Below are 18103 nucleotides of genomic sequence, written 5' to 3' on the forward strand. Positions count from 1 at the left end.
CCGCCCGGAGCCGCAGGAGCAGCTCCTCGGATCCGGCTTCCGGCTCCCGCGCGGCGATGGAGCGGAGCGGCGGGGCCGTGGCTCGCTCCTCTTCGCCGGGCGCAGCCTCCCTCTCCTCCGCCTGCGGGAGCGGAGCCGCCCCGCCGCCGGGCACCGACCCCCTTACTAGGCTCCCGCACCCCCTGGACCCTTCGTGCATCCTCTGAACCCTCCGCGCATCCCTCCCCCCTAAACCCTTTGTGCATCCCCCGACCCCTGTTCACCCCCCAAACCCCTTTGTGCATCCCTCTGGGCGTCCCCCACCCCTTTGTGCGTCCCCCCTGTGTACCCCACGACCCCTTGTGCATCCCCTCCATCCTCCTGTGCGCCCCTCAGCCGCCTTGTACCCCCTCTCCGTGCCATCCAGCCCCGTCCCCCCCCTTGCATGCAGCCCCAGGGCTGCGGGAGCCGGGGTTGCACACCATGGGCACGAAGCAGACCAAGGGCTGCCAGCCGGGCAGCGCCGGGGAGAGCTCCCCGGCCCACCACCGCAAGAAGGTGCCCCCCAGGGAAAGAGGGGACTTCCTCGCTTCCCTCGTGGTGAAGTCCGGCGAGAAGTTTGGGAAGGGCGGTGGCAGCAGCTTGCCCCCTTACCACCGGCGGATCTGCATGATCCAGGACATGCTGGTGCTGGTGAAGCAGGGGAAGCAAGAGGAGGCCACCGAGCTGCTGAAGAACCTGCGGCAGGTGAGGATGGGCAGGTTTCTCCGGGCGTGGGCTGCCTGCTTTCGGTGGGGAAAAGACAGTCTAGGAGCGAACCCCATGCTGATTTCGAAAGCCTGTTAGCAAAGAGGGGCACGCTCTGCTTTTGTGGGTCTGACTTTCGTGGCGTAATTTTGGGGAAGTGACTGAGGAGCTGCAGGGTGGTCATGGTGTTGGAGATGCTAAAATACCCCCGGGGAGGTGCTTTGCATTGTCTGCAGCGAGGAACCCTGCCGGGTGCATTTTTCTCCTTCCCCTCACTGCTGGCGCTGATAGCTCTGGGTTTTGCAGCGTGCACAGCCCACTCAAGGTGGTTCCCACTCAACTTTCCAAAAGTTTGGTGTTCAGAGCAGCTCTGTAAGAGCGCTGAGGCAATTTGAGCTGGCAGCTTTTGAGGATCAGCTCTTTTCTTCCTGGCTCAGAAATACCCGGAGTTGGCAGCTTTGCTTTTTATCTTGTTCTTTTTGACGCACAATCGCGTGGTGGAGTTTTGCTGGTGTTGGCTTGGAGAAACGAGACGCTGTGCGGGAGTGGGGAATTAATTGTGCAGAGCTCGAGACCTTTTGCCTTGAAAGTCTGTTTGAGCTGGGCATTAGCTGAGAAGCAACAGGACGGAAAGTTGCTGTGAGCAAACAGAAAGGCAGCTGAGGAGCACTGCTCTGTATCCAGCAAATTAGCATTTAATCTTTTCTACTGATAGGTGGTGATAAAAAGACCGAAGTGCTGGGCATTTTCAAGGCTCTGGGGTACGCAGGGCTTTGAAAGGCAGCAAGTTTTCCATGCAAACCAAAACTAGACCTGTCTTTAAGCTCAGGTTTTCTCCCAGGGAGCCTGCACGGCACTCAGCTGTTCAGTGTAACCAGTTCTGCCACCTGGGAAAAAGTTGCTCAGAACTTCGCTGGGCATTGGGAGCAGCTTTCTTGCCCTGTAGTTAGTCTGTCCACAGGAAAACACAGCTGGTGCAGAGTCTGATGGTTTTCTTTTTTGGATTTTGTGTTTTGATTTTAGCATTTTCCACCCCCACTCCCACCATTTTCTGGTCCAGTTAACTTTTTAGCAAGTGGATGTGTTGTTTGGGGCATGTCCCTGACCCATTCATCCCACTTCCATTTATCCTGTCAGCCAGGGTCCTTCTGCCCAGCTGGTTTACGTGGTTTAGGACTATCTTTGGAACAGCCCAGCTAAGAAATCTGAGCAGTGTCATATCTGTTTCTGTTTCTTTATGGAAAGCTCTTGGAACTTACTCTCAACCTTGAGATAAGGTGCTTTTCCCCAGATGAACTTGCCCCATCACTGGGAGTTGGCAGTACAAGTGTTTGGGACAATGACCTCTCCATTTGGGATCTGTGCAGCAGTTGTGGGTTTCCTTGGCTGGGAAGACCCCGTGGGACAGGAGTGGCCATGAGCTGGGCAGCAGATCAGTGCCCAAATGTTGCACCCTCTCAGCCACGCCAGAGCTTTATCGCTGCCCCAGCCCACTGGAGCTGGCAGAAAGGCAGGTGCTAATTTTAGAAGGTGTTTATCTCAAACACCTCCCCAAAAAACAAATCTTGGTGCCTGGGGAGTGCCATGAATCACTCTCAAGTTCTCTCTGGCTTCAGAGACTGTTTTTTCTCAGCGATGCTCTGGACTGTCCTTGCCCCCCACACAAGTTGATTGTGCAGAGTGAGGGAGCTGGGAGGTGTCACAGTGGATGCCCTGATGACAAATCTGACCGTGGGGGCATCGTGTCATCTGACTTGGTGGGGGAGAGGGAGGGAGAAAAAGCTAAAAATTCATTCTAAAATGCTGGGGGAAGCAAGGAATCTGTTACAATCAAGTATATCTTTGTCAGTGAGTGTTTCTGAAGAGCTTGCTCTGATAAAATGTATCTTAGAGTGTCAAAATAGGGAACACTTTGTCCTAGATACTATAATAGACTCAAAGCACGTTTTTAATGAGGTGGTATTATTCCTTGCCTACAGGTAGTGAATGTGGGATGCCCCACTGAACAAATCCTGATTGCTGTGGTTTTCCACCAGCTGGCTTTTGGGAGGGGACATTTTAGGGTGCATTGGTGGCTGCAAGGGACACTTGGTTTGCTCCCCACCAGTGGGAACCTCCAAAAGCTGAGCCCCTGCCACATCTCAGCCTGAAAGTGAAGATTTGGAGGGAAGGATGAGCTTCCCCCTGTGGAGAGGGATGGATGGGTGAGCCTGGTGGGGCAGAGACTTTTCCCCTGAGCCATTTATAGGGTGTCCACTGCAGAGGGGCTGTGGCACTGGCTGATGTAACGTGGGATGCTGCTCCTGCAAAACTGGGCTTTTCGAGCAAACCCAGTGACCTGGTGCCCAGCTCTCAGTTGAGATTTTTTAAATCCCAGCCATTTAGGTCACTGGGAGCCTTTCCACTGACTTCACCAAGCTTTTTAGCCAGTCCAGCAAGCTAGTGAGAGGATAGGTGACAGCATCCCTGTGTTTGGAGGTGCTCCATCATTTTTTTTTTTGAGCAGGATGAGCATTCCAGCCCCTCCACTGGCACCAATGTCCACTGTGGCCTTTTGCATTTCACCAGATTTATCCATCCTGCTCCCCTCCCTGAGATAGGAGCACTGCTGTCTTCTTTTCAGGCTCTTACAAGGACTAATTAGTGTTTCCAGGAATGCTTGGAGGCTGCAAACAACTATAAAACGCTGAGATACAAAGCAAACTTCTTTTTGTTTGAAAAGATAAAAAATGTGAACAGCAGACAGACTCCTTTGCTTCCAGACTGCTCCTTGGAGAGGTCAGCAGCGGTCTCTGGAGCGGAGGCAATTCGATCCCACTGCCTGCCCTCAAAATAACACTCGTGTTATTCCTGCATGCAGGAGCTGGCAGCGGCCACTCCAGAGGGTATGTGCTCCTCTGGCACAGCCAGGCTCGTTTAACTATGGGCTCTTGAGCTAGAGATACCCACTGCTTTTTCCTTTCTGCTCTGGTAACGTTGTCAACAACCCAGAGCCCGAAGCCCACGCTGCAGAATTAAAATCCCTTCCCCAAAAAAGTGCCGTCTGCCTCTCTCTTTGGCTGAGGTGTTTGCCCTCTCAGTGCTGCTCGTAGGGTGCTTTTGGCAGCTAAACACATTGGAGGATAAGTGGGAATGCACTGAAATGCTTAACATTTCATTGAGGCTGGAGTCTGGGGTTGCCAGGAGCTTGCTAGTCACCTGGAAGGAGCCAATTGCCTTTCATGGAAGTGATTCTTGTGCTGAATGACTTGGAATCCAGTTTCTCTGCTATAAAACGACTTCCCAGATTTACCTGTCAGCATCTTCTCTGTTCTCCAACGAGGAGCTGCAGCAGGGCCTCACCCTAAGAGAGGATGAAGAATAAATTAATTCAGGGTGTCCAGAACTTGAGGCATGGGAACCTGCTCTCAGACCCTTCACCTCATCCATGTCCTGGGTGGGAAAACTGCAGCTCCACTGTGCCAAATACCACCAGTTGCAGAGTAGGATGGGCTTTAGCATTATGTAGTGTATCACTTTTATTTTTACTTTTTTATTTTTTTCCCCACTCTGGAGTTTCAGCGGTTAAGGCAGCCAAGAGCTGTCAGTATATTAAATTCTGGGAGTGTCTCTCCTGCTGGGGAGAGGATTTGTAAAACAAAGCATGTTTTCCTCCTCTCTGCTGCCAAATGGATTGGTTTTCCCAAGTGAAATGGTGAAGCTCTTCCCAGCACATTACGTTTCACTCGAGGAATTTGCCATTGGTTATGGCTCGACGTGGAGGCTTTGCTGGGCTGTTGCTGCTGCTCCAGCAGAGCTGGTGGGAGAGGGGAGGAGGAGGCATCCACCGGATCTGGGCATCATCTGTGCTGGGCAGGAGGTGTGCAGCAGTTCCAGGAATTAAGCAGAAAAAGGAGGAGAAGAAAGCAAAAGTGTTGTAATAAACCCCTGGGTGCTGGAGGTGGCCAGAAGCCAAATGGCAAGGTCCAAGGTACGGCAAGGCTGCTCCACTTGTAAGGCGGATTCTCTGCCGCAGCAGCTTTGCCTGGGCAGTGATGGGGTGTGAAGGGCAAGGGAGGGGGGTCAGGGCCCCAAATGGGCAAAGTGATGATTGCAGCTCACCAGGATGAAGGGGGTGGGTTTTGTTGCTGCCTTGTCTCAGATTCAGACATTTTCCCTGAAGGATGCTGGCCCCTGGCTTTGCCCCAACCTCGGAGCACACACTTCAGCCCTGCTGGTGCCAAAACTGCTGAAATGTTCCTCCTCAGCCGTGTGGTTGGATGTGCTTATGGACACCCAGAGCAGACCTCGGGGAGCGTTGCGGTCTGGCTGATACGATGCAGCTTCTCCGCAGCCTGCGGGTGCCTCGTGGCTGGACTGTGCCACTCTCTGCTCCCTCTTGGCCCTGTGCACACCAGCCATGGGGCATCACTCCTGTGGAGACCATCCTGTGGCCTCTGGAATGCTGGAGGACCTTGGCAGTGTTGTGTCTCCGAGGAAACCCCTGGTTCCTTCTCCTGAGCGCCAGGACCGGCCGATGTACCGCAGGTGACCAAGGCTGGGGTTTCCTGCAGCCTCTGAGCTGCCAGGAGGGCAGGGATGAAGAGGTTTGCAGCATTGGGCTTGGCTTTTTTGCAAGTGGGAGATCCTGAGGCTGGGAAGTGGGGGCTGAGGCCAGGGACCTGTTCTGCTGTGCACTGCAGGGTGGAAGTTGGGTAACCCAGCCCTCGAGTGGGGCAGCTTTGGGATTAGTGCTCATTTCCTCTGGTTCAGGCTGCTGCTGAAACCACCAGTGCTCCCCTCGATTTTTTTTTAACCCTTAGGCTGCTGGAGGCAGCAAGTGACAGTGATGGGGTGTTTTCTGCCCCAAACAGGGTCTCTGGTCTTTACACCCTGCTCCTTAACCCTGCCCTGCTGAAAGGTGATCTCTTGCAGTGTGTGTGCTTCCCGTCCTGGCTCCTTCTGCTCTTTTTCTTTCCCCTGTGGGATTCACAGGTGGATGTGTCCCATGTCTGCTTGGCATCCAAGCAGCCTGGTTTTAATTAACCCCCTGCAAGGTGACTGCTGCTGCTCCTCCTAAGGAAAAATGTGTCTTTGGAGGATGCTGAGATGCAGGGAGGGAGAGGAAGGTCAGGCAGAGGAGTTATGTGTTTGGCAGTGTGGCCTCAACCCCTGCAGCCCCCCTGTGCAGCAGTGATGCTCACCCTGCCACTGACATGGAGCAGAGTGGTTATTCTCTTCTCTCAGGACTGGGGAATCACACACATTAGGAATCAGTGTTGGTAGTGGATGCATTAGTGTAACACACTTGGGCTGCTGTAGGGCTGGCAGTGTGGGGGCCTGAGCACGGGTGAGATCTGTGTTCATGTACCCATTTCATTTGAGGGGCACATCCTGGATGAGCTCCCTCCATGACCAGCTTCCCAGGGGTCCCTGGCTCAGCCTGTCTGGAAGTGCTGCTGGCTGGGAGGACTGTGTGCCCGGAGAGCTGGTGATTCCCACACATGCCATAGCTCTGGATCCGGGAGGTGCCTCAGCTGAAAAGGACCTGAGATGAAACTGCTGGGTCAGACTTGGTTTCCTTCCTCTGGACCTGTGGAGCCAGGCTGGGTTAGACTGGGCTGGGTTAGGCTGGGCTGGACTGTCTGCCATGGGCTGCTCCCAGAGGAGGGGGAGGTCCTGCCTGTGCCCTCAGTGGAGACAGAAGTCTCCAAGCTGGGAGAAGTTAATGGTTGCAGTTGGCACCCCAGCCCCTGTTCAGCACTTTATCTGTTTATATAATAGCAGGAATGTGCATTTCCCCCCCCCAGGCTTTCCCATCTGATGTGAACTGCAGCAGCTCTGGTCTCCAGCCTGCAGACAGCCTGGCACGCACTTTTAGGGTTTTTTTCCTTTTTCCTTTTTATCTTGCTTCAAACTGTAAAACCCCAGAGTGTGAGGATGTCTCCTCTGCCTTGCCAGTGTGTGGGTGTGATGGCTGTGTGGGCAGAGACCTCCCTGCAGATCCCAGTGCTGGGATCTGTGCTGTGATGCTGTGCTGGAGTGTGCTGGGCTGTGCTGGGGGTCTCAGGGAGTAGTAATGCAGGATGATGCACTTGAAATTCAGTATATTGTAGCTTCTCAAAGGCTTTAGGTCAATAATAGTCTTTGATGTGTTGGGGTGGTTGGTGACTGCAGCCCCCTCTTAGGTAAGGGAGGTGGTTATATATTAATATTAATTTCATTCTCCTACAAAGTGATGTGGAATTTTTAGTATTTAACTTCTACAGGTCCTAGCTAAATGCCTAATATGATTTAATGCCTAATTCCCTTTCTCTTTTTTGTGTGTCTCAGCCTCCTCCTCTTCCAGATTTTGGAGAAAAGACCACTGAATGGTAAATTTAATCTCGCCTCTAAAAGGAAAAGCAAATTGTCCTTTCCATTCCTCTACAAGCAGAAGGGTTTAACTCCAATTATTCCTGGCTCTGACCTTGCTGCTTTGCAAGTAGAAACTGCTTCGAGCTTTCCAGCTTTCTCAGATCTTTTCAAGACTCTTTATCTTTCAGAATTCATGTCTTTCAAAGTCAGCAGCACTTTCTTTGTGTGAGGGTTTGAGCTTCACCGGCTCGAGAGAGAGCCTTGGACACGCACCAGAGCTGATGGGAGGGAGCTGCCTCCTTCCTCATGCCTTTGGGTATCTCAATGGATATCTCATTCCTTAGGGCCTCTTTATATTGCAATATAACCTTCCTAGAGGCCTGGCTCTCTTGCCATTGCAAAACAGGACTCAGGTTTGATATTGGTGGGGGAATTTCTTTGGGAGGCATTTCTGAGTTTTGCGGGTGTTCCAACAGCCTGTGCGTCCTTGTCGGCCCATGGAGGGTTTCCCTGCTCTCCACTGGCACTGGATCACGCTGCTGTCTGCTGCTTCCAGTCCTTTAATGTCCCCTTTGCCTTTGAGACTGGCTTCCAAGAAGTAACAGCAGCATTTCCAGCTGCTTTGCTGCAGACCTGTTCCTGCTTCCCGCTGGCGCCGCTCCGCTGCCCGTTCCTGCGCGGTTGTGCAACGCTTGTGAGTGATCACGGGGGGCCAGGGGTTGCATTTGTGTGTTGCACAAGAGATTACTTGTGAGGCACTGTCTGTTAGTAATAGTGATTCTAATTCTGATAGTAACTGAGTTGGCATGAATGTTAATTAATTAAAGGAGAGGCCAATCAGCCAGCCTGCACTCCGAGCAGGACCCTCGAGTGTGCGGGGTTTATTTGGAGGATGGGGAGGGTGTGTGTGCTGAGTTTCTCAGCTCCTTGCTTTATGTTTAGCTACAGAAAATGATAAAGTGGATGTTAGCTGGGAAAGCAAAAATAAACCAGGTTAGAAAGGTGAGGGGTGTAGGGTGCAGAGCAGCTCGGCCAAGCTGGGGGTGACGGGGTAAGTGCTGGTCACTGCCTTCACCCAGCTGGGGGATGGATGGCATAGCACCCACAGGGGCAGGACCTCCAGGTTCCTGGGAAGTAAGGCCACATTTTATAACCTTCAGCATGCAAAAGAAGCCAAGAGGAGTGAGCTCTATCTGTCCCTTCCTCCCCCTCCAAAGCAGGATGAGCCTGGAAAACGTGAGACTAAAAGTGCCTTGAACGGTTCCTGTATCTTTGTCTCTCGCAGGCACTCTGTGTGCAGAGGAGGAGATTCCTGGCCCAAGGGCATGGGGCTTTAAGCCAATCTGTGCCTGAGAGCCCCTGGTCCCATGGCTGGGTACCACGCTGGGAAACACTCCCAGAGCTGACTTCTCCTCTCTCTCAGGGTTAATCTGAGCCCTCTCAGGGGGTGGCTGGGAGCGGCCGAGCAGTTCATCACTCTCTTGTTCTGCAGGGCTGTTCCTTTGCCCCCATCCTCCCCAGGGCCAGGCAGATCTTGGCACAGCAGCTAAATCCCAGCAGGGGAAAGCAAAGTCTGCTGAGGAAGGAGAGCAGACGTGCCCTCAGCCTTTTGCAGTCTGTGGTGGGAAATGGTTATTTTAGGCAGGGATGTGCTGAGGGTTTTTGGTGGGACACCTCTGTCCCTGTTCCCACCCTGCCTGCAGAGCTGGTCCCACAGAGCACAGTGAGTGTCGTGGGGAATGGTACCATCTGTCTGGCCATGATTTGGGGCAGCCCTGCCTCCAGTGGGAATTGGAAAGCAGGAGGTTTGGGGTGTCCCATGAGATGTCAAGGTGGGGGTGGGAGCCTCGGGTTGGACCTTGGCAAAAGAGCACACTGGGGCAGAGCCCCAGCACCCCTGCACGGGGGATGAATCGTACCTGTTGCAGCATCTTCCATGGATTTTACTTGTGTTGAATAAGCCTCAGGCCCTGGTGCACCAAAATCAGGGTAGTGAAGCACAAATCTCTGCAGGAGCAGAACTCAAACCTGTTCAAACAGCCCATCCTTGATGGTCCCTTCTCTGAAGGTTCTTGTTGATCCATGGTGGCACATAGCACCAGCAAAGCCTTGGTTCATTCTGGCATTCCTTCATGTACTCCCATTTATAGCATCAATTTAGATACAGTTCTCCTCGCTCCAGGATTGGCAGAAGAAGGGATTTGGGAGAAATCTTGCTCCCAATGGCTCCGTGGGCTTCCTGGTCCAAGGCAGAAAGTGTGAAGCAATTTGGGATGTGAGTGTGAGTGACCTACATCCACGGTGGTGACCACAGCCAAAATCAGCAAGGAGAGAATCTTGACTTAAGCAGTCCTTTTTTTTAGGATTTTTTGGGGGATCATTCTATAAGAAAGAGGATGTTTTCCTGTTTGGTTGTAAAAAGCTGCTTCTGCTTGGTGTAATCAGATACTTCCTTTTCTGAGTAAGGAGCCTGGTGGATCTGGGGGTGTTTATTTAGGCAGCTGTTTGGCTGGGTGATTAATTTTGTATGTTTTTATTCTGGTGGGAAATGGTGAATTTGGGGTTTACACAATTGATTTATTCTTTTCTATTTCTGCCTCAAGTTATGTGGAGATGAAAACGAGTTTAAAAAGCAGAAAACTAGTATTTGAGTGTTATTTGATCAGTTAATAAAATAGGCTGGATATGTGAGGCAGAAAAAGTAAATGTCTCAAAGAGAATTTACATTTAAAGCTAGTTGATTCATTAACTGCAGTATTAATTGTACCTAATGAGTTACACTGGTCACCATAATTAGAGATCTTGGTCTCTCATGTTGCAGTTTTACTTGCAGATTGGAAAACATGCATTTCTCCTTTGTACTCCTGATTTGTTCATTGACTTGCTGAAATGAGGTGTTAAACTGGACTAAGTGAATTACAATCACGGAATGATAGAATGTCAAGGGGTTGGAACAGATCATAGACTCATTTAGGTCAGAAAAGACCCTAAAGATCATGGAGTCCAACCTTTGAATTAATGGAATTTAAGATGTTTTCTTTGTCCTGGTGAGAGAACCAGACTCTCCCAAAAGCTGTGTTTGTGCTTCAGTCTTTTCTGGTTGTGTTTTCATCAGTGTCTTCCCTTAAAATCCTCAGCAGCTGATGTGTCCTGCTTACCTGGGCAAACAGGAGCTGTTTAATATTAAAGCATGACCAGAAGTTGGCGTCACCTTGAATTGCTTGTTTGAAATGGGTGTTTTAAATTTAATTTTTAAATTTAACGTTTAATGTTTAAAGCCACTTTGAAGAGCACTATTAATTGAATTTTAATGTCACTGAATTGAATCCTTGTGCAGCCCAGTCATTAATTCTTCCATAGCAAGTTTTGGCATTTTCCGATCACTTTGAGCCAAATAACTTTACCATTGGGTTTCTCTGAAGAGACTGAGAAGTCTGGGAGGATCCCACCCCTGCAGCTGCCATACATCACATTCCTCCAGTTGGGAGATACCTGCTAAGTTGGATCCTCAAAGGAGCATCCAGCTTCCTTGGTGCCAGACAGGGAAGTTACTGTGAAAGCCTTCAAGAAAGATTTCACTTTCCAAGCTTCTTCCCTCTGAGCCAAGTACCAAATACCAGATCCCAGCCTGAGGGTTAAAAATCTTACACTGCAAATCAAAACACTCAAGCATGGGATAAAACATGGGAAAGACTTAATTTCTTCCCTTAACCCCCAAAACCTCCTGACATTCCTTTGATGATATATTCCTGTCAGGTAAGGGCAATGGTGGCACTGATTGAGTCTTAGGATGGGAAGATGGGAGGCTTTCAAGCCACCCTGCAAGAAGTGGAGATAATTTGCCCAGGCTGATGGTCTCGTCCATTACTTTCCCCATCAGCATGCCATTTTTCTGTGGGTGTTTTAAGAGGAAACCCTCATCTCAGCAATTCCCTTCCTCGAGCCACCTGGCAGCCTCTCCTACAGCAGCCAAAATCGATGTATGATTGTGTGCCATTCCCAGCCTGTCAGAGCCCATAATGGGATTACAGAGTGCCCTCACCATTGCTGAGCATGAGGCTTTTCAGCCTCTCTTCAGATTAAAGGTGCAGCTCTTAACCACGTACCTGAGTGCCCTTAAAAACCCTGAGCATCACCAGCGTGGGTGATGCAAACAGGCTCCTTCCACGTCTTTGTGGAGGGGCTGCTGTGGCTTCAAACTGATAGAGGGTAGATTTAGATTAGATTTTTTAGGAAGAAATTCTTCCCCTGTGAGAGTGGTGAGGCCCTGGCACAGGTTGCCCAGGGAAGCTGTGGCTGCCCCATCCCTGGAAGTGTCCAAGGCCAGGTTGGATGGGGCTTGGAGCAACCTGGGCTCAGTGGGTTGGAATGAGATGAGCTTTAAGGTCCCTTCGAACCCAAACCAGTCTTTGCACAGATTTGTGCATTTGGCCCAAGCAGGGGAGAAAGGTGTCTCAGCTGTACGTGCACAACCTCTGCCCTCTGACATCTCCTTTTTGAGTACAAAAATCCTCTCCTTTCCACGGGAGAATGCCAGAAGAGGCATTTTACCTCTCTTGCCCTTGTTGCTTAAGAACAAGGGTGTCAGCAGCTCTGAGAGCTGGTAGGACTCCAGGTTGTCCTGGATTTTAGGATATGTGCATCTCTGTAAAGCCCCTGGGTGCATTGTAAGCAACAAGAGCCCGTGGGTGTGCAGCACCTGGCACAGCAGGTCCCTGCTCCCACATGGGGAGCAGCTGCTGGAACTGTACCAGGAGCTGACTGTCCAGTACAGTCATTAAGTGGAAAGGCTGAGCTGGAGAAAAAAAAAAGGAAACAGCACCAGTGCTCTTCCTGAGCTCCTGCACACTCTCCATGCACAGCTTGGAGCTGGTTGGTCTTCCCTTTGTTTTCCTTCCCACCCTGTTGCTGTCCAGAGGGGGGGGTGGAGAATCTGGCACGGTGCAGGTGACAGGGTCGGCCTGTCTGCACCCAGTGCAAGTTTTGGCTCCGACAAACTTCTCCATCCTTTTTCAAACAGATGTAAAGCAGTTCTCAGATGAGATTAACTCCTGAAACGCAGTGAGGAATCTCTGCTTGGGGTGCTTTCATCTTGTGCCCATCAGCTGCTATTCTCCACCAACACAAAGAAAATAAAGAAGCTAAGCTTCTCTCCTGCAAGCTATTTAAAAAAACTCAGAAAACTTTAAGTGTTGCTTCATCCTGTAAATGAATTGTATTTTCTAGAAGGACTCATGTTTGCTTATATGCCCTCCCTTCAGAGGACACAGTGCTGGAGCAAAAATACAGAAGCCTGAAATAATCCAAAGGCAGGAATACAGTGCCATTCCTGCAGGCTGAGATCATTTCACAGGGCTGCCTCTGTTGACTGCAGAAGGATCAGGATGACATCGTGCTGCTGAGCACCACGTGCAAAGCCTTGTGGGACCCAATGCTGACCAAGCTCCATCTCCGGATGTTTCATCTCTGACTGACCCATCCATGAGCCACAGGGTTGTCCAGCCCTGGAACAGGCTGCCCAGGGCACTGGTGGAGTTGCCATCCCTGGAGGGATTTAAAGGATATGTAGATGAGGCGCTCGGGGACGTGGTTTAGTGGTGGCCTTGGCAGCTCTGGGTTTGTGGTTGGACTTGATGATCTCAGAGGGCTTTTCCAACCTAGAGGATTCCATGAAAAGTATCTGTTCTACTTGCTTTGCAGAGGGAATGGAGGGCAGAAAGGCTGAGTGTCCCCCTGGCAAAGAGGAATGGGAACATCCACTGGAGCAGGGAAATCCCAAGAGCAGGAATGAAGAGTGCAGAAGTGGCAGAGCCACGAGCAGGGCTCCCAGCAGCTGCTCCTTATCTCTTTCTGAGCAGTCTCGTCAGGGAAGATAAAGTAAAAAGGGAAAAGATAGCACATATTGAGTCTGCTTGGCAGCTCAGCAGCTCTCAGAAGTAGGTTTTTCCAACCTATTTACTTGTCAGTGGTGATTTTGGACAAGCCTGTGATATCTTCAGAGAGAAACAAGGTTTTTTTTCTTCTTGTTTAACGTCTTGCAAAAGGAATCTTTCTTTCAGGCATGAATTTCTGGAATTTCTTGGCAGGGGGGAGTAAGGACCCAAGGCTCATTTGGTGTCACCCCGTGCTAAATGCCGCCCCAGCCCATTGTGAACACCGTGGTTCACCCACATCTCGTGTGTGTGAGGCTGTAGGTGTCTGGTTCACCACAGACCAGTTGCTTCTCCACCTTGAAACCAGCTCAATTAGTATTAGTCACGTCTCGGTGCTGCCTTAGTATTGAAATCAGCTGTTCGTGGCCATTGGAGGAATTCCAGCCCAGGGCAGTGAATGTCTCGCTGGGACCAAAGCAGGGAAGGGAAGGCTCGACTTGCTGGCGGATGGGGCCGCACAGTGAGCTCATCCTGGCTTTGCTCTTGCTCAGCTCATTGTCTTGCATCAGGTTTCAGTGATTATTCAGCCCTGTGGTCGTATCTGGGAAACGATATTAAGAAGTTGGTCCAGTGTCCTGAAAGCTTCTTGGGTTCTTCTTCCTCTGCTGTTGACTTCAGGAGGAACTGGTGGTCAAAAATATTAGTGTTGGCTGTTTTGAAGTTGGAAAATAAACATCCTGGGCTTGCAGCGCCGGAACTGTGGTGGGAACTCCAAGCCAAAGACTTTGTTCTAGCACCTGTGGGAATATTCTTCGGCCACAGCATTTCATGGGCCCTGGTTTAGTTTTCCCAGGAAGGCTCAGCCACCAGTGGGATGCAGCAGCACAGGGATTAGCAGGGTACTGTGTTACCACCGGCATTTCAGGCCTCTGCTTCATGGGATGGTGTCACATTGTAAGGAAAGAGGGAAATAGCCCAAGGCATGGAGGCAGAGGCTTTTCTTGGTGGGTGCTTTGCTGATGTTCCCCTTCTAGAGCTGCCCCTGCCTTGTTCCTATGACTGACTTGTTGTCTTTGGGTCCTCAGCTCGGACCCCAACAGTCGAGGTCGGGTAGAATCCACTGGTGGAAGGGAACTCCTCATCAGCCTGGGAGCTGTGAGAAGCAAAAGCCTGCACTGCATCAGCTCCAAGTGCAGGAGCTATGGTGTGACTCAGCAGCAGAAGCAGCAGGTTTTCCATGCCCAGTGATCTTCAGGCGTGGTTATTGTCACCCACCAGTGCCAGCTAATGGAGTGTTACCGTGCCCTGGGCACTGCACTGCCACTGATCCATCATGTGCTCGGTTTCCTTCACAGAAGCTTCCTGGGCAAAGGTATGTTTTCTGTCCCTGGCATCCCAGCTCACTTGGCACACGCTGCCGGCACCTCCGCTGGGAAATGAAGTATCAACAAGAACAACTTAATGGCCCCGACTGTCAAACAAAGCAGAAATAGTCTCATTTTTATTTGGGGCTGGGAGGGGACTTTGACATCTTTTATTGCTGAACAAGATGTACTGTTCCCTCCGAGCAGGAGGTGGCTCCTGGGGGAAGGAGGGGCTGTCCTTGTTTCTCCCTGCTGCCCCCCAGCCTGCCTGGCGTGGGGGTGCTGTGGGTTTGGGGGTGCAGAGAGCACCTCTTCCCCCTCACAGAGAACTCAGAGCCTACAACCAGGGCAGGAGGAACAGGGCACAGCAGAAAGGCTGTTCATTACCTGTATCTGCTCAGCACCCCCAGTGAAACCTGGGGTGAATTTCTTGGCCAAGCACAGGGGCTCTCAAGCCACGTGTGGGTTAATCTGTCACATCCCAGGCAGCCCCTGGGGCTCAGAGGAGCAGGGCCAGCAGCCACCACCCTCAGGCCTTTCTGCAGCAGTGTGTGGTGAAATGAAGAGGAGGATCTTAATAGCACTTACTGGAAACATTTGCTGGCGAGTCAGTGCTGGCTCTGGAAGGGCAGAGCACTGCTCCGACCAGCCCAGCCTGCAAATTGCCTGGGATCTCCTGGGATCTCATTGCCTGACTTTGTGCAAAATGCTCTTCCACTGCTCACTGAAGCTGCATCTCGCTCTGGTGAGCTGATGGTTGTGGTGTGTCCTGGCCATCAGCTCCCTGGGCTGCTGTGAAGGGACTGGGGTGGAGAGGGCTGAGGAGGAAAGAAGTTTTGCTTAACGAAAACCTGTATTAAGTGCTCGCCTAATCCAACCCCTTTGGCTTCAGTGGGACTTAAACATGTGCTTGTAGTTAATCAGGTATTTAAGTGGCTTTCTGACTTGGCAAGCATGAGAGAAGATATCCCAAAGGAGAAGGAGGAGAACAGAACCGTGGCCTCCCAACTAAAGGTGTTTGGAAATGTGGACTTTGGAGGCAGAAGGCAGCAGTGTGAGTTTGAGGATGTGGCTCTAACTTTCTGTGGCTCAGTTTCTCCTTTTGTTCAGGGAAAGACTCCCTGCATACCCCACATGGGCTGTGAGGCATCAAAGATTACAAGAAAGGCAGTGATTAAGTGAGACCAGTGAGCTGGGATCAGTTTGGATCAGTAAATACATCTGAGCTGGTAGTGGAGGACAGAGGAAAGGTCCTACCAGCAGCTGCTGAGCTCCAGGGACAGGCAGCTCCTGGAGAGGAGGGCTCTGCCAGGCACCCAGGGTGAGACCAGAGGGGCTTGAGGAAGGATTTGAAGGGAGATCATCTCCCCTCACACATCAAAAAGCTGCTGAGCATGAGGAACTCGACAGCTGTTTGGTAGGGCTGCACAGGAGAGGGTAATGCAGTGCCTCACTTGTGACTGCTCAGGAGTGTAAGAAATGCTTTCCCTTCCCTCACTGACTCCACTCCAGAGACACTGAGCAGTGTGGTTATCAGGATTGACTCAGTAAACTCACACTGCTCCAGGGCTGGGGACCAGGCTTTTCAAAATGTGGGTGGAGCTGCCTTGCATCTTCAGGCACTTTGCTGAGGTACCTGGTCCCGTGGACTCCATCAGAACCACCTCCATCTTGCTGCTGGGGAAGCTGAAAAAAAGAGAAATTGAGTTTCTTGCCCTCTGTGTGAAACAGCATCCTCCCTGATTTCTCCCTGCTGCAGCCACTTCGTGCACAGGTTTATATGACTTCCTTGCTTGGTATTTGTGCTGTGGCTGCTCAGCCCAGTGCTGGTTGCATCCCACAGCAGGAGAACGAGCTCAACCGAGCTCATTTGAGGGCCTGGGCTGGTCTGGAATATGTCTCCACACAAACACACAGCATTACAGTTACTGTGATTATCATGCAAAGCGTGAATTATTTAAGCGTAAGAGTTTGTTATGTATTGATTTGCCATTGCTTTGAATCCCATTACATGAATCTGCTTTATTAATGGACTTTGTCCATGCTCGAGATTAACTGTGATGCTGGATTTGCAAATGAAAGAATTGAAATTCATGTTGTCCATAATAATTACTTGGGTGATGCTGGCCACCTTGGCACGCTGTTGGAAGCTGTGGAAACCTTTGTTTTGATTTCATTCCTCTTGCCTTGTCTTAAGTAAGGAAATTAGTTCGGTGCTGTGGGATTTGGTTGGTTTTCTCCTTTGCTGGAAGCCCCTTTTAACTTTTGGGAAGGTACCAAGTGAAAAAAGAGGCCTCACGCTCAGTGTGGAACAGGGTGTTATTACTCAGAATAAATCTTAATGCAGAAAAGGGTCAGGGTGGTTTTATTTCAGTGTTGAGCTCAACCCTATTTTCTCCTATTTTGCACTGAGCTAAAATCTGTCGGTGTCTTGTTTCCTCTAAGTTTTTACAGTGCAGAATCTCTGCTAGGTGTCTTTCTGCAGCGATATGTAGCCAGATTCTTGTGCAAGGCAGCTGTAAAGAGTAACTCCACTCTCCTTGCTGGTAGAAAACCAGGGATATACCTGGATTTCGGATGTCCACGTGCCTGCAAAGCAAGAATGAGGATGTTGTGGATAAAGGGCTCAAGATTTCCCCTCCAAACCCACTTCTGTCCCTGTGCTCCTCCCACCCAGGCTCCTGCAATGGTATAAATGACACCAAAAAAAAAAATCAGCTGCAATTTGTTCATTTAAATTATCTTTTTGTAGCATTCACATTATTCCACAGCAGCCAGTTTAAAGAGTGAATTGAACATTTGTGTCTCTCACAGATGTCTTAAATTACTTCCCTTGAATAACCGACACTGGGAAAGAGCTGTGGTGAGGAATCACTGATGTTTCTCTTTACTAAGGCCTATGAAGAGAATCTTTAAATCTGAGGTTTTATTCTAGCACCTCCCCACCTTGAAGGATCCCAAAGCAATTGTCAAAACATTCCTACAGCCTCCCACCACCGAAATTCAGTCCCTTTGAAGTCAAGCTTAGCATTCATTGAGCGGCAACAATACTTCCCTCCATAGCTAATGCAATAATAATCAACCCAGGGCTTGGAAGTGGAACCAGGCTTTAAGTGGCAGTTATTGGATTGCAGGCTCTTGCTGTGTGTGCAGGAACAGATTGATTTCCTTTGGGTGCTGGTGGCGGGTCCAGGAGGCTCCCTGGTGATCCGGGAATGTCATTGGTGCCACAGGTTCTGCGTGATGTGCCTGGGAATGTCGGTGCTTGGGGCTGATGTGGGAGGGATTCCCAGTGGCTCACATGGCTGGCTGCATCCTCGCTGCTGGGCAGAGCTGTGAAAGCCCCCATGTCAGATAGGTGTGGGTAATCCCCACCTCGGTATTTTTGGCAGCACTGCAACACAGACCTGATCTATCCCCCAAAATAATGAAGTTTCTTTTTCCATCCCTGGAGTGCAACAGCTCTGCTGGCTGAGGAGAGCGAGGGATGCCACCCAAAAGTAGCATTTTGAATGGGTAGAAAAAGCAAAGGTGATGTTTCAACCGTGAGTTGCAATTCCTTCTGTGCTTGGCTGTGTTGGGATCACCTGCTCCTGGGAACAGCTGACTGGGCTGTGCTCAGAGAAGGCTTTTCACCCAAGGGCAGGATTGCACTGTTGTACATCAGGAGATCCACGCTGACCTTCTCCTCTCACGGTGACAGCTGCTGGAAACAGGAGATGGGGCTCAAGTGGGCCAAGACAATAAATCCTGCTTTCCTGATAACTAGACCCTGGTTCAACAGAATTAATGCCAGAGCCTGGC

The 18103-nt window shown here is 50.7% G+C and overlaps 1 protein-coding gene across 2 annotated transcripts in view; it reads left to right on the plus strand.

Annotated features, from left to right (window-relative positions):
* Nucleotides 1-286: 286 nt before the first annotated feature.
* LRRC75A (leucine rich repeat containing 75A) overlaps nt 287-18103 on the plus strand; it is a 70504-nt gene continuing 52687 nt past the window's right edge. For both annotated transcript variants that reach the window (XM_029961389.1, XM_029961388.1), the window contains exon 1: nt 287-726. In XM_029961389.1, coding sequence (XP_029817249.1) covers nt 463-726 — 264 coding nt within the window. In that variant the 5' untranslated portion in view covers nt 287-462. The remainder of the gene's footprint in view (nt 727-18103) is intronic.

Source organism: Manacus vitellinus, unplaced genomic scaffold (genome assembly GCF_001715985.3).
Source record: "Manacus vitellinus isolate BGI_N305 unplaced genomic scaffold, ASM171598v3 scaffold_32_pilon, whole genome shotgun sequence".
NCBI lineage: Eukaryota > Metazoa > Chordata > Aves > Passeriformes > Pipridae > Manacus > Manacus vitellinus.